General features: G+C 41.0%; 1 protein-coding gene across 3 annotated transcripts in view; it reads left to right on the forward strand.

Moving 5' to 3' along the window:
• The window catches only part of OSBPL3 (oxysterol binding protein like 3), a 112396-nt gene that overhangs the window by 66434 nt on the left and 31597 nt on the right, over positions 1-14365 (forward strand). For 2 of the 3 annotated variants that reach the window (XM_054990835.1, XM_054990836.1), the window contains exons 10-12: positions 3060-3216; positions 5877-6007; positions 14110-14217. In XM_054990835.1, the coding sequence (XP_054846810.1) occupies positions 3060-3216; positions 5877-6007; positions 14110-14217 (396 nt within the window). The remainder of the gene's footprint in view (positions 1-3059; positions 3217-5876; positions 6008-14109; positions 14218-14365) is intronic. The other variant, XM_054990837.1, reaches the window with a different exon arrangement.

Below are 14365 nucleotides of genomic sequence, written 5' to 3' on the forward strand. Positions count from 1 at the left end.
TCCAAGATAAAGGAGGTATAATTGATGGCCTTAGTAATTGCTGTCTATTGACAGATGGTTATTTTATTCTACGGGTATTAAGCAGCGTGTAGGATGAGCACAGAGTATTATATTAACTAAATCAATGAGCCTTTCATCTATTGAAATTTTAACAACATAATAAATAACATTTATCTGTCTCTGAGTGGGTTCCATCCATTTGGAGAGCACACCTTTATCTCATTTGCTGGGTTTATACAGGTTGCCTTTATGTGCAAAGGTGGGAGTCGAGATAGCCATGTGGGAGGATACATAGCCTCTCAGTCTTGAGCATCTCCAGTTAAAGGACTTTGGACAGCAAGACAGGGGAAAGACTTCTATCAGAAGTCATGGGAAGCTGCTTGTAGTTGGACAGTGTTCTGATTTAAGGGGAAACTTTATGTGTAGTGTAGAGTGGGCACTAGTCAATTGATTATTCACATTTTACCAATAAACTGCATATCATTGTTTTATGATCAAATGTTCTGTGTAGTCAAGAATGCTGTCATATAAGCGCAGTATGCCCAGTGTGTTGCATCATAATAACATCATCTGATGGTAAAAGGAGGAGTAATGGTGTCTTGCTCCCTATTCCTGAAAGAGTCAGGGCTTGCTTTTAGGAGCAAGCTATCTGCCCTGCAACTTGCTCTGAAGAGCTGCTATTCTCACCTTCAACTGAGTGGCATGACCCAGATTTTCTTAATGGCTATGTGCTCTATCTGCGGTTCCTGCTGAACGGAGATAGATAACTAGGGCTCAGGAAGGAAGCATAAAGCAAACTCACACAAGTAGCTGTCAGAGAGTCTCTGGTCTTGGGTTGCCAGCTAGCCAGAATTTGAGCATTTAGGCTGCTTAAGATCCCAGGCCCAACCTGTGAAGTCTATGACATGTGAATTGGCCATAGCTTACTAGGTAAATGCAGATATACCAGCAAGCCAGAACAGAGCCCAGACCTCTTCCCTCAATCAACTGATGGCCTGGATTAAGATGGATGGCAGGCGATGTCTTGGGCTGTACAGCATTTGTGAAGTGACTGTCACTGTAGGCTGAAAGTGAGGCAAAGAACCCCCAGTTGCTAGGCAGCTTCACACATGGTCAGGAGCATTTTGCCCTTGGTTTCCTTTTTGAAGGAGATCTCTCCAAGAGGAGAACAGAAGAGGAACTCTAGAACTCTACACATATATTCAGAGGACTTCAGCTCTAAGCTATGGAAGTGCATATAAGCAAAAGGTAGCATAGGTTGCAAGTACCCAACAGTCAGGCCTTCCACTGAGTCAGTTGCCCTAGCCAGAGTCAACAAGAAGGACTTGAAGTACTCTGCCATGTCCTGAGGCAAACTAGTCTTCTAGTAAATTTCTGATGTGTCATTATTTCCATTCCTCTTTACCATTTTAAGTGCTTGATCAGTTGACTGAGTTGTTTGGGATGCATTGGGTGACTGGTCAAATCCCAACCCTAATATACTGTCCAATGTGCTTTTGACATGGCTGTGCTCCAGCCTAGCTATCCCACCCCTTGCCTTTTCTTTCCCCACACTTCCAATCCCCTGGATCCAGCAAAATGTTTGACGAGGAGCTAGAGCACAACTTTGCAGGTAAGTGACTGATAACTTCCTCCCACAAATTTAAGAAGGACTTTCCAAGATGAGATGGGGATAAGGAATGGCAGTAGGAAAAAGGCACCACTTGTCTGAGCAAGAGAAGAATTTGGCAGAGACCAGTGGAGAAAAGGGTGACACAGAAGTCTCAACTGGAAGAGAATTTATTCATGCCCTGATCTTTTAGAAACATCGTAATGTAGAAGCAAAGTACTTGGGTCATGATCTCAAACCATCCAGTGTTTTTAAACAGACAGATCCAATATACGTCTAGAAGTCCTTACTGTTTAATATTGATTTTGATACCAGTATTTAGTATAGGATACCATGTGGATAATCCTTTCCAGAAGACCCACTGAAACAGAGGGAAGATGTTAAGGATTATCAAGTGAGGAGTGGTAAGGGCAGAGTTTAGTTGCCATGCAGCTGTTGATAACAGTGGAGCTGGGGTAGTTCAGATGAAGCTGTACATGAAAATGGGTTTGGAGGTAACATTTGTTGAAGGAAGGGGCTTGATTAATAAGAGAAGGGATTATAGGCACAAGGAAGATTAAGGAAAGAGGCACAGAGAAATAAGTGGGAGAAGGAAGCAAAAGTGGATCATTGGCAGGGGTCCCCAACCTTGTTGCTCTTGTGGCACTTTTGGAATGTTGGGAAAGGTTAGAATGCGCCATTTTAAAAATACCAGCCATGGGAGCAAGACTGGTCAGAAAATGGCTGAACTTTGGGATTTCTGACTGTGGCCAAGTCGACAGTGCACAGCAAGAATGCATCTACCTGGGATCAGCCCAGAGCTTAGCTAGTCAGTCAGTTGGTAGGAAGTGATCCAAAGTCCTCTTTGGTTTTTCTGTTCCATTTGAGAACCTTTGGATTTTATTGCTAAGTGTCAAGAAGCAAGTGAGGGGTAGGAAGCACATAAGTGGCCATAGTGATGCTGTTGGGTGCTGTATTTGGGATCGTTGGTGTATACAGAGCGAATGGAAATGGACCTGACTGAGAACAGAAACAATATTTTCAATGTAGGGGCAAAAAAAAATTCAAACTGAAATAGGGAAAGGTATTGGCACAGAGACTTAAGGAGAGAGGAGGCGATTTGAAAGCAGTAGCTCCGCATAAGCATACTAAATAACTTAAAGTGGGTAGGGAAAAAAGAACAGAAGCCAGCAAGGAGAAGGTTGCAGTCATTTAAATGGGAGATGAGCAGCACCGTTTTAGAACTCTTAGGCATTCAAATTGCAAAATAATCTACAGCAAGGCTTCTAGAACCTTAACTATAATGCTTTAGGTACTGTACAACAAACATCAAATGTATGAATTGCTATCATTTGATCTACAGGGGTAACAGTCCCTGTCAGATCAGTGGCTTTTCCTGCCTTTTACATAATTTACTGCCACCTGGAAACCTTTTGTACTAATATCAGAAGCTATTGTATATTCCTTGTAGGTACCGGCTGTTCTTTCTGCTCCATTGAGACTGCATGCTTCCAATCCTAATTTATCTACAATAGATTTTGTGGAAGAGAAAGGTTATTCTAATGGTTCTGAAACATCATCAGAATTTTCTAAAATGCAAGAGGAGTTGTGTCACATAGCACATAAAGGTAAATGTGATTTTGTTCACTGTGAAAGAAGTAAAGATCATGGCAGGTGTTCATGGGAGTTGTTAAAAAAAAATCAATTCCTGTCTGTCTTGCTCTCTCCTTTTGTCCCCAGGATGTAAACATCCTCAAAGCATATAATGGTGATTTAAGCAATGAACTTTTTAAAAAGGCTGAACTAGGTACTAGATAATCCTTTCTTACTTTTGTGGCCTTATCAGGATGTATGCAGACATGTTAAGCTAATATGTAGAAAATCCAGTCTGGACAGTTAACCTTCTGAATAGACCAAAAATTTTGGCATCTGCTAATCTGGAAAATATTTGTTAAAATCAGTATCTAAAATGCAGCTGTATATCGCATCTGGCTTATGCATACCCATGCTCAGAGCAGCTTGCTGGATTTCAAAGTTGGCATTTGTGATGTAAGGGGGTTGCTATGGTAGTAATCTATTTTTAGTGAATGCAGAAGAGAAAATTCATTTTACGGAGTTAGCGGGCCAGCACAAGGTGGCACTTGCCAGCCTTTAGAAAAAACTAAATTAAAAAATCAGTAGTTAAATTTTGCTACCATGAATGAGAACTCTTTCATATGTATATATTCATTTTAGCTGGGCTTTAATTGTAATGGAAGCATAGATGCTGCTTCAAGTCTTTTATAAACAGGAAATATTTCTAAAAGCATTAAACAGGAAATATTTGATGATTTCACTTTCAGCTCAAATAAAACAGAACTCCTTTGAACTGGCATGTTACTTGGTTTGATTAACCTTTTTTGTTTATTTCTGAGGTTTAAATCACATGACAATTCTAGGTAGTGAATTGGTGCAAGGTGCATCTTGCAAACAAAATGACCATTTCCTTTTGTACATGGAGGTGAACGCATTTGTTTATCCTACATTTTCTGTTCAGAATTGGTTACACGAATCATTCCATAAAGATTCTATGTGTTTGTAGTCCCTCTTAAAAGAGACAGTGAGGATTACATTCACATGATAATTGCTACTGGTGCTTTGAAGCCTTTCATTCCATAGTGGCTCAAAGCAGTAGTCCTCTGCGGAAGAAAGTGCCATGTAGTAAGATTATCATTAAGTGAATGGGTACTTAGGCAATTCAAATTCACCCTTAGTGGCAGTTGTTTTATTTCCTGATATTCCACAGTGATATCATATTTGGTTATTTTTCTTCAAGGCTCTTCATGAAATGAATTAAATAAGCTTAACAGTTAGCTTTTTGCTGCCATTACATGCTATTCACCTGTACTTACTTAGGTGTTGAGGGAAGTAATGTGTTACGATTCTTTTAATATGCTGAAATGATTTTAAAACTCATCTCTGATTAGATGTTCCCCCTGCAGGTCATGCAGTGGATAGCATTGGGCTAGGGAGACCTGGTCCATATTAGGGGTGTGCACCCCCCAAAAAAGATTTGGGTTTCCTGCTTCAGGTTTATTGGAGCAGGGGAAAACTTCGGGAAAACCTGAATCACGAAGCTGCTTGCCACTTCTGCTTCGGGTATTTAAACTGCTTTGGGATTATTAGGTAAAATTTGGCCATTGTTTCCAGTGGGAAACACCATTCCTGGCTATCCAGGTCCCTGGGGGGCATTTTCTTACCTAATAATGCCAAAGTTGCTGAGGATCTTCTCCTAACTCTCCTCTCATGACCACCAAAGTTTCAGAAAGACTGGACTTTGGGGGGCCATGTTATGCAAGCAAAATGCACCAATTTTGCAAGGGACCTACTCCTACCTGTCCTCTCAACCCCCCCCCCTCCAAGTTTCAGAAAGATTGGACTTTGGGAGGCTATGCTATGGTGCTCCTATCCACCTCCCACCGAAGAGAAAAATGCCCTTAGTGACTCTTCCACCAGTCTCCAGGTGCAGGTCCAGAAGTCAGCACAGCAGATCCAGCAGTAAGTCCCAGGAAGGACAGCCAAGTCACCTCCCAGGCCACAGAGACAGAGGCAAGCCGGCAGAAAGCAGGCACCAGTCTCATGTCTCCAGGCCAGGGCAAAATGGAAGCTGGCTAAAAAGCAAGCATCCAATTTAAATCCCTGCAGCATTTCCAAAAAGGCACTCTCCTTCCACAGAGAATCCCCAAGGAAGGAGAGCTGCTGCAGGGATTGGACACTCTCTGAGTCCCCCTCCCTTCCCTGATCCCCCTCCCTCCCTCCCCCTTCTGCCTCTCACTTGCTCACTCCCCCTCACATCGGGAGAAGAAAAGGCGGGAACTTGCAGGAAGCAATTTCTTCATGCAAGTTTGCAGGAACAGTCAGCAAGAGAAGGATTGGTGCCGTGCCACCCAAAGTGTTCAAAAGCACTTACGTAAGCTTTGCTTTGGCATTTCCGAATCGCTTCAGCAATGCTTAGACTGATTTCGAAATGACAAATCTTTCTAAATTGGGCCCGATTCGGGTTAAAAAACCTGAATCCCAAACCCGAAGTACACATCCCTTTCACAGGCCGACTGAATTTAGGAGTGTATCTATTTGAGAGAGATTAATAGTTTAATTATGTGCATTGTTTATGCGTTTAATTAAAGCTCTAAGGGCTCAACTACAGGAGAAGCAGAGAGTTCCATGAACCACGCACTACACTGCTATGTCTTAATCTGTAGACAGTGGCCTTTCTGTAACCTGGACTATTTTTGCTGTGTTTTTATAGTGTACTTTACCTTAAAGTCAGCTTTTAGTACGATATCAACGGAGAGAGACAAACTGAAGCAGATGTTTGAACATGATGCAGCTTCATCTCCATCTGCTCAGATAGTTGGACTAAAGAATGCCTTATCATCTGTAAGTTACCCATGTTGATAGTCCCATAAATTGCTTGTTAACTTTTACTTTTGATTTAAACTACATGGAAATGAGAGCATAAGAATACTGACTCCTGTATCAAGTCAGATCCTTTATGCCCTTGATATGTGCATTTGGTTCAGTTGCCAAACGCCAGTCAGTATGACAAGTTGGATTGTGTGTTGGAGAGACTCCTGGGAGGGGGTACAATGCATCTCTGGTTTCCCCAAGACATACATTGTATCTCTGCCATGTCATCTCTATTGCTGGTTTGGCCACCCAGTGTGTGTAGAACGAGTCAGAACAGCAATGATATTTCCCTATAGGCCTGAATGGTGTGTGTAGGTGAATAGACTGAAATGACTGTATGAGAAATGAATATTTCAGTCACAAATGCAATGTTATTGCCTAACAGACACTAGCAAAATGTGTTGGCAGTCACCTGCTTAAAACAGTTTTTGGAACTTTGCTTATTTATTTCATTTATTCATTTGTTTCCCTCCTCTCTGCAAATACATAGCCTGTAAAGCTGCTTTCAAACAGAAATTAGCAACCATACAAATAGACTAAAACGATGGACAATTAAAATAACGTCATAACTGAAAATCAACATCACTAGTGTTCTAGCAACAAGCTGAGGCATGCAAAATGAGTCAGCAGTTACAAAATGCCAAGCAAGTAACTGAATCTTGTGCAAGATGCTGAAATTTCAGAGCCTGTCTTCAAAGGGCTGTTCCAGATTTTTGTTTATCATGAAAATTCTCTTTTTATAGCAATTGCACAATCTAGCACATGCCTTAACTGCAAAGCTGTGTTTTTGAGGGCAGAAGTTTCATTTTTCCTTTTCTGTTGTGATAATCAAAACACCTAAAATGCTCATCATTAATGATGCTGTTAAATAAACTTGAATTTAACCAGATTGCTAGCTTTGCTTTCTTGGATATTCGATGACATTTTAATGTTAACCTATAATGTGTTCTGATATACTGATGATGGCCTTAAGATGTCTATATAAAATGTAGCAGATGTACTGGACAGAGGATGAAGCGGTATAAAAACTTCCTATTGGCATTGTTGGGGATCGCAGTACCTGGGCTGTTTGGCAAGGAGAAGAATCTGCTTCTCTCATAGTTTAGAATTTGCAGTATACACTTTGGATTGGAAACATAAGAAAATCAGGGATAAGTTAACTTGACAGACCTGTATAAACAGCTGGAGAAATTTTTGCTTGTGTCAGTTTCTGAACACGTTGCAAGCATTTTATCCTGACTCTGCCTACCCACCCCCATTCCGAGTATTAGTTGTTTACTTTAGCCACTGGTTTTTGCACATGTTGATAAGAAATAAGACTGAGCAATGTTAAAATTGATATAGCTGCAAAATAGACATAACAGTTTTATGAATGAGATTATCTTTATACTTGATATACTCATAATGAATTCTACCAAATCAAGCTATAAAGTTGTTTTAAAGAGTAAGTACTCCATTGCATTGGTAGGTCTATTGTTACATCTCATGCTTTTGACTCCAGCTCTTTTCCTAGAGCTCTGGGTCACTCTGGACTTTTCCCTCAAAAATACTGCCTTCACTGTGTTTAGTAGCTTTAAAATATTGTTCAGCAAGTAGTTAGATGGAAGGCTGAGCTATTTTGGCATACCTGTTGGAATTAGATCCAGAGGAGTTAGCCGTGCTAGTCTGTAGTAGCAAAATAGAAAAGAGTCCAGTAGCACCTTTAAGACTAACCAACTTTACTGTAGCATAAGCTTTCAAGAACCACAGTTCTCTTCATCAGATGCATGGAAGTACTTCCTTTTCTCTTTTTAGTTCTATTCAGCCTCAGCAGTCTAGCACTTATCCTTCAACTTGCTTGATGCAAAGTGGGTTGATCTGTGGTCTTTGAAAAGTCAGGGTGTTAGAAGCTCCTATCCAAGCCCACCACATCTCTTCTCAGCCATTCTCATGGAAAGCCTCCCGTTAACCTAGAGAGCCAAACTGAATCTCCATGTTCAGAAGCCTTGGGGCAAACAACAGTGCTGGGTAGACACCTTCATGACTTGCTTGTAAGCTTCCCAGAGGCATTTAACTGACCACAGTTGGAAACAGAATGCTGGACTGGATGGAAGTGTTACTGAGCCAGGAGGTGGGATCTTAAGCCCAACAGTGACTATAAAGCCATGCTCTGAATTTCTCCTTCTCCCCCTGCCTCCCCCCCCCAAAAAAAGCCTATGCATTCACAAGAAAAACAGATTTTGGCAGCCATGCAAAGCAGTGTTCACAGTGTTGTTAATACCACATCACATAATTAACTTAGAGAATTCATATTTGTGAATGACAGCTGCTAGCAGCCAACCTGCAGGCCCCTCTTCTCCCAGCTCTGAGACATCCTCCATAGGAGCAAACTCTGTTGGCACCTTTTGAACTCCTTTTAACTTGGAGCCTTATAAAAGCAGGTACTTATGAATGTGCTGCACATGCATCATCTAGAGTGTGATATAATTATTGCTGTGTGCATTGTGCGCATGTGCAGTCTTTATCAATATTCTACCTGTTCATCTGGCTGTGTGCCCTATATAAGAAGCTGCAAGAGGGAGCGGTCAAGCAGATTTTATTAGCTTTCTTTTCTCCCTTATTGTAATATATTAGAGGAGAAAGCGAGCATCTTTTTTTCTTTCCATTCCTCCTCCTCCTTTTCCTTTTGCTGCAGAAAGTTCTTTCTTTTGAAAAGAAGTGTCTGCTTACACAAAACGTTAAGCCCAGGTTTGCATTTACTGTGTGACAGGCACTCACCTTTAAAATAGTGTGTGGGAAATGGGCACCCTGAGTGTGTGTGCTGAGATATAAGAGGTTTTGTGATTCCTTTCCTTCCACCCAGTGCACTTTTGCAGGCAGGAGAAGGCCATGGTGGGCAGACTTGTTTATCTTATTGCTGGTTCCAGCAGTATAACCAACAGTCTACCTCCCATAGCTCTTTTCTGCCTGCAAAACTGTGCGGGGTGGAAGGGAGGGAATCACAAAGCCTTGTCCTCCTTCTGCCTGTCCTCACTCAGGAGCCTTCCCCCCACACACATACACTGTTTGGAAGGCAAGTGCCAATCATATATTAAATTCAAGTTTCCCCCAACCTAACTTGCATTTAACATCTTGTGTAATCAGACCCTCAGGCCCTAAATTAGATCTGCAGTCCTAGACACAATTGCTCGAAGAAAATCCCATTTAGGACGGTATTTTCCATTTTATAACTATTTTTTTTAATTATTCAGATGGCTTTCCAATATGAGACTATACCAACTGAGAAAACTCTAGCATGTTCGTTCACATGATTGAAATAAATGAGTTCCACGTGATGGCTCTCAGCAATCCCGGCCTGCGTAAACACAGAACAACTCCCCACTTTATATGGCAAACTCAATTGCAGCATATGTTTTGGTATTCCTTGCAGCAAACGTGTAAAGCATGAGTGATCTGCATACATCTGCATCACCTGTATGGAAACATTGCTTGACCTAAAGTTTTCTGATGTATGTATGTAGGCATTTAAATTCATGTAATACTCTTGTTAACAGTGGTGTGCATACAGAAATTGGGTTTGCTGCATTACTTATTGAGAAATTCATGGCCAGTCTCACAGAGACCAGGAAAAATAATAACAACAACAACAACAACAACATTTGATTTATATACCGCCCTTCAGGACAACTTAATGCCCACTCAGAGCGGTTTACAAAGTGTGTTGTCATTATCCCCACAACAAAACACCCTGTGAGGTGGGTGGAGCTGAGAGAGCTCCAGAGAACTATGATTAGCCCAAGATCACCCAGCTGGCTTCAAGTGGAGGAGTGGGGAATCAAACCAGGCTTTCCCGATTAGAGTCCCACGCTCTTAACCACTATACCAAACTGGCTGTATGGGACAGTCCATTCCTCAGGACTTAGAATACAATACCTATTAAAACAACTTTCTACTCTCCCTTGTTTAATTACTTGACAATCCATGCAGGAAATTTGAGCTTTAATGGAGGAAAGTAAAACTTTAAGACCCCGTGCCTTCCTCTGCATTGATGCAAAGAGCATGCAAGCAGTTATTTGCGTAGCTACAGGACCGTTGGGAGGGTTTATCTGTCTAAACAATGTTGAATATTGCTCTTTCATTTTTTTTGGCCTGTTTGTAGTAAGATCAGAATAACTTCTTTTTAATTAAACTTTTGAACAGGCTGTTTCACTAGCAAAATGAAACTAGAGAGGGCCTCATGATAAAAGCTACTTGGGAATTCTTCCTAAAGAGCAAATATCGAGATTCTTCAACTGGAGAATCATCCATATTCTGTATCAGAGTAAATAATTAAATCTGTATCGAAGTATATTTGCTTGGTTTGGATAAGGTATTGGGTTTCTAATGAAAGTTGAAATTCTTGGATGTTTGGGCTACAGGCTGGATAGTTTATTCTGCGAGGCAGCCCTGCATGTATATCATATTCCTACAGCATTGCTTAGGGTGGAAGATAATCTTTTGAGGCAAAATATTCCATGTTGTTTGCTCCCACAAATAAATATTGTATCTGATGGCCACTGCCTAGAATGAGGTTGGTATCTGGGCCAGGCAAGAAATATTGATCAGACTTGGGCATCTCCAGGAAATGCTAGAGGGAAGTGTTGGCAAAGAAATTATGTAAACAAATGACCTTGCCAAATTCTCTTAGGATTGGGAGGCTATTCTGAAAGTGGACCTTTGGCTGTATTCCAGCAAATTTGCTCTCCTCTCTGTGGTCATCAGATCTTTTCTAATAACATTAGGTATACTTCAGTCTCCCAAAGGATGCCTTCTGATTAGGGAATCAGACTGATGCCAGAGATGTGGCCAAAGACCCTGATTCCTGCCAGACTATGTCATCAGTTGTTTTTTAATTACAGTAATAATTTAAGAATGTGGTGCCATAAATACAGACTTTGAAAGAAAGCTTAGGCATTGCCTCAGCTGTCATCATGCCCTAGTTTGAATTTATGCTTGTGCTTTCTTTGGGTTGTTATTATTACAGACCTTAAAAACGTCATTTTGTTTCCCTGTGCTTCTCCTTGATCATTATTGACTGGATGAAATTGTATGCTGTTAATTTAAAAGGACAAAAGATGGAACATGTCATTCCGTGTCATAACAAAAAGAAGCTGTGCCATCAGCAAAGAGATTCTGCTGGTGCAATCTTAAGAACGGAGAATATCCATGAGTTCTGTGGTTTGTTAGAATTCTTGGGTACATGTCCAAATCAGACCGTGATATTGCCAACTAACTTGCTAGCATGGAAGCTTGTGAACTTATAACTAAAAGCCTTTTGTTGAGCTGTACCTGTCAAGTTCCATTACAAGAGATTTACTGGATTGCTGAAATATCTTCAGAAAATCAAGGAATAGCAAATGGAACACTGAGTGCCAAAGACACTTAGTAAAATGGTAGGGGATAACCAAAGGAAGAAAATAGGAAGTGGGATGCTCTCATGGCCCCGTCTTATATGCTCAGGGCAATGCCAATTACCACTTTGAGGTCAGGAAAGAATTTTCCTCCAAGCCATATTGGCCAGGGATCCTGGAGGTTTTTTTACCTTCCTCTGGGCATTGTGCAGGGATCACTGGGGGAGGTGAGGGCGGGGGGAGATAGCTTTGAATTTCCTTCATCGTGCAGGGGGGTTGTACAAGATGACCCTTGGGATCCCTTCCAGTTCTATGTTTCTAAACGGGTTAGCTATTAGATCTTGGAAGAGAACCTTCTTCTCATGGACTGAGCAAGTGGCAAGTCATATGGTGGCAAAGAAGAATGATGCTCCTTATGACTCTTCTGTCAGTCTATTCTTCAGATTTTCACTACTGAGAGATGGGAAGGATCCTAATCTAACTTCAGTCTGCAGCCAGATAGAGAATAATCCAAAGAAAGGGCCATTTAGGGTGGCTAGCTGCAGAGCCCAGTGGATTTTAAGGATTTCTCCAAGTCCCAAAGGTTGTTCGTACCCTTTCATTTAGTTCCTTATCAATGCTTGCAGTTGCAAGGAGTTTTGTCTAAAGATCTAGACATATTGGTTAGTTAATTGGTTTCTGCCACATCTAATTTTGGCACAAAGGCAATATTTAGCTGTTGAGACTTGAGAGTGTAGAGTTACCAGCCATCAAATATTTTTAAATTGCTGGGATCAAGTTTTTATATTTTCAACCTAGTGTTGAAGATCTTTACAATGTTTGCAGAAATTATTCCGGAAATAAATCTATGGTATATAATTCATGAAATGACAAGTGTATTTCAAAACATTTCACATCTGAGTCACTTATTCAGAAACATGCTTCTGTATTCACTTCTGTACATAGCCACACTATAGCATCTTTAAATATAAATATGAGAATCTGTTTTTAGAAATTCTATTGCTGTATTACATGCAAACTTAGCTTTTCTGATGGCCATGAACAAAAAGCACCTTCCCTCTCAGTAGATCATGCTATTTGTTGTTTTAACTGCTAAGGAAGTAATTAACAAATGTAAATTCCCAAGTGATTAGTCATACTTGCACTAAAAATCATACTCCATTTGAGTGAACCAAGTGTTACTCCCACTTGCTGAAGAGGCTTGTTTGATCTTGCTCTGATTACTCATATAGTCTAATGTCAGTTTTTATTACTGTATCAAATGTGCCTTTCCCACTGTTATAATGGACTAGCTTGATACCCATGCTTCACTACGGTATTTAACTACTTTAAATCCAGTTATAATACTTATGACTATGTAACATTTTTTGGTTTATGTGGTGTTTTTTTGGGGGGGGGGTTGAGTTGGCAACCCTAGTGAACTTTTAGGTGAAATGCTGGCAAGTGCATTTTACCTCACGACACATTCAATGACTCCCAATAGCACCCGCATACTGTTTAGAATGTGGGGGGTGAGGACCAATCAGGCCGCATATGCAAATGACCTCTGTGTTCCAACTGTCTTGAGGGAGGGGATGAGGTGTGGAACGTTGTGAGCCCCAATCAGCCCACATATGCAAATGACCTTGAAAGGCTGGCCCAATCAGGGAAGAGTGGCCGAGCTGGCAATCAGTGGGGGTGCAAGCAGGCAGCAGCCTGCCAGCCACACAGAGAAGCTGTTTCCCTTTGTGAAACACAATTTACACCTTTTTACTCCCTTAGGGGGTGAATTTCTTAAAATCCCTTCTTAGTGGGTGTTTACATCATGAAAGGAATGTTCTCCCCGAATTTCATGTTTGGGCTGAGCGTTGATGAGTCAGTCAGGACATTTGTCTTTATAGATTAGCTCTGTGTCACCCCACTATTAAAACTATTACAGAAGATGGGCTAACTTATATGAGATACCAATTACCTTTCCAGTTTCTTTTGGCTGACCTAACTTGAAGGTGAGGGGTGTAAAATCATGGTGACATTTTCACCTAGAAAATTGTCTCCAGGATCCTCCCTACCACAGCATCAGCGGGAGCGTTTAGCCATACTAGCTGTAAAGAGAGCCTTTTGCACCTGTTTGTTCTCAGTTTCGAATGGAGCACTCTCCAGTAGATGAAGATTCTGTAAATTTCGAAGTGATAGTCATACTAGAAAAAACAAACTGTAGTTCTTAAGGAAACCAAAGGTCTTCATGAGATGTCAGGAAGTGGATATAACAATGGCAGTTTCGATATTAGCAGTTGCAGAAAAGTACAGGATACTACGACCCACGTAATAGTATCTATACTGAGAAGACCTTATCTGATCTCATTGTTACATCTCCTAGTTTTTTGACATTCCAAGAACTTGGTAGGTTGAAAGAGTTAGTAGAACCTTTAACCAAATGGTTAAGCGCTAAAGCCCAATGTTAACTGACCCTCTGTTTGTAGAGATGATCTGTAACAGCTGCTGTGCAGTAAACTTTTAAGCCAATCCCAGTCATCTAAATCCATCCCTTCCTTGAATCCAAAAAGGTGCAGTTTTGAATTATTTAACATGCAGAAAAAACAATTAGAGTCCTGGCATCAGGTTGTTTATGATAGAGCTCTGTTCTGCCTTTTGCAGTGACCATACAGGATTAGCCAAGGCATCATATAGTCCCAAATGTACTTTCTTTTGTCTTAAACATTCCAGGCCATAGCACAAAACACAGATCTTAAAGACCGGTTACGCAGAATACATGCCGAATCTATGCTCCTTGATTCAGCAGCTATTGCAAAATCCAGCCCAGATTTGGCAAAGGTGGGTATAGATTTCCTGTCTTTCTGCAAAGCTGCTTGTTGCATTCCCCCTTCCTGATCTGCTTCTGCTCCTGCAGTCGACTGCTTAGCGGCATCTTGTCCTGTTCCAATTTTCTTCTTTCAGTGGAACTTTTCCTCATGTTTTTGAC

The sequence above is a fragment of the Eublepharis macularius genome, chromosome 11 (genome assembly GCF_028583425.1).
Source record: "Eublepharis macularius isolate TG4126 chromosome 11, MPM_Emac_v1.0, whole genome shotgun sequence".
Classification (NCBI taxonomy): domain Eukaryota; kingdom Metazoa; phylum Chordata; class Lepidosauria; order Squamata; family Eublepharidae; genus Eublepharis; species Eublepharis macularius.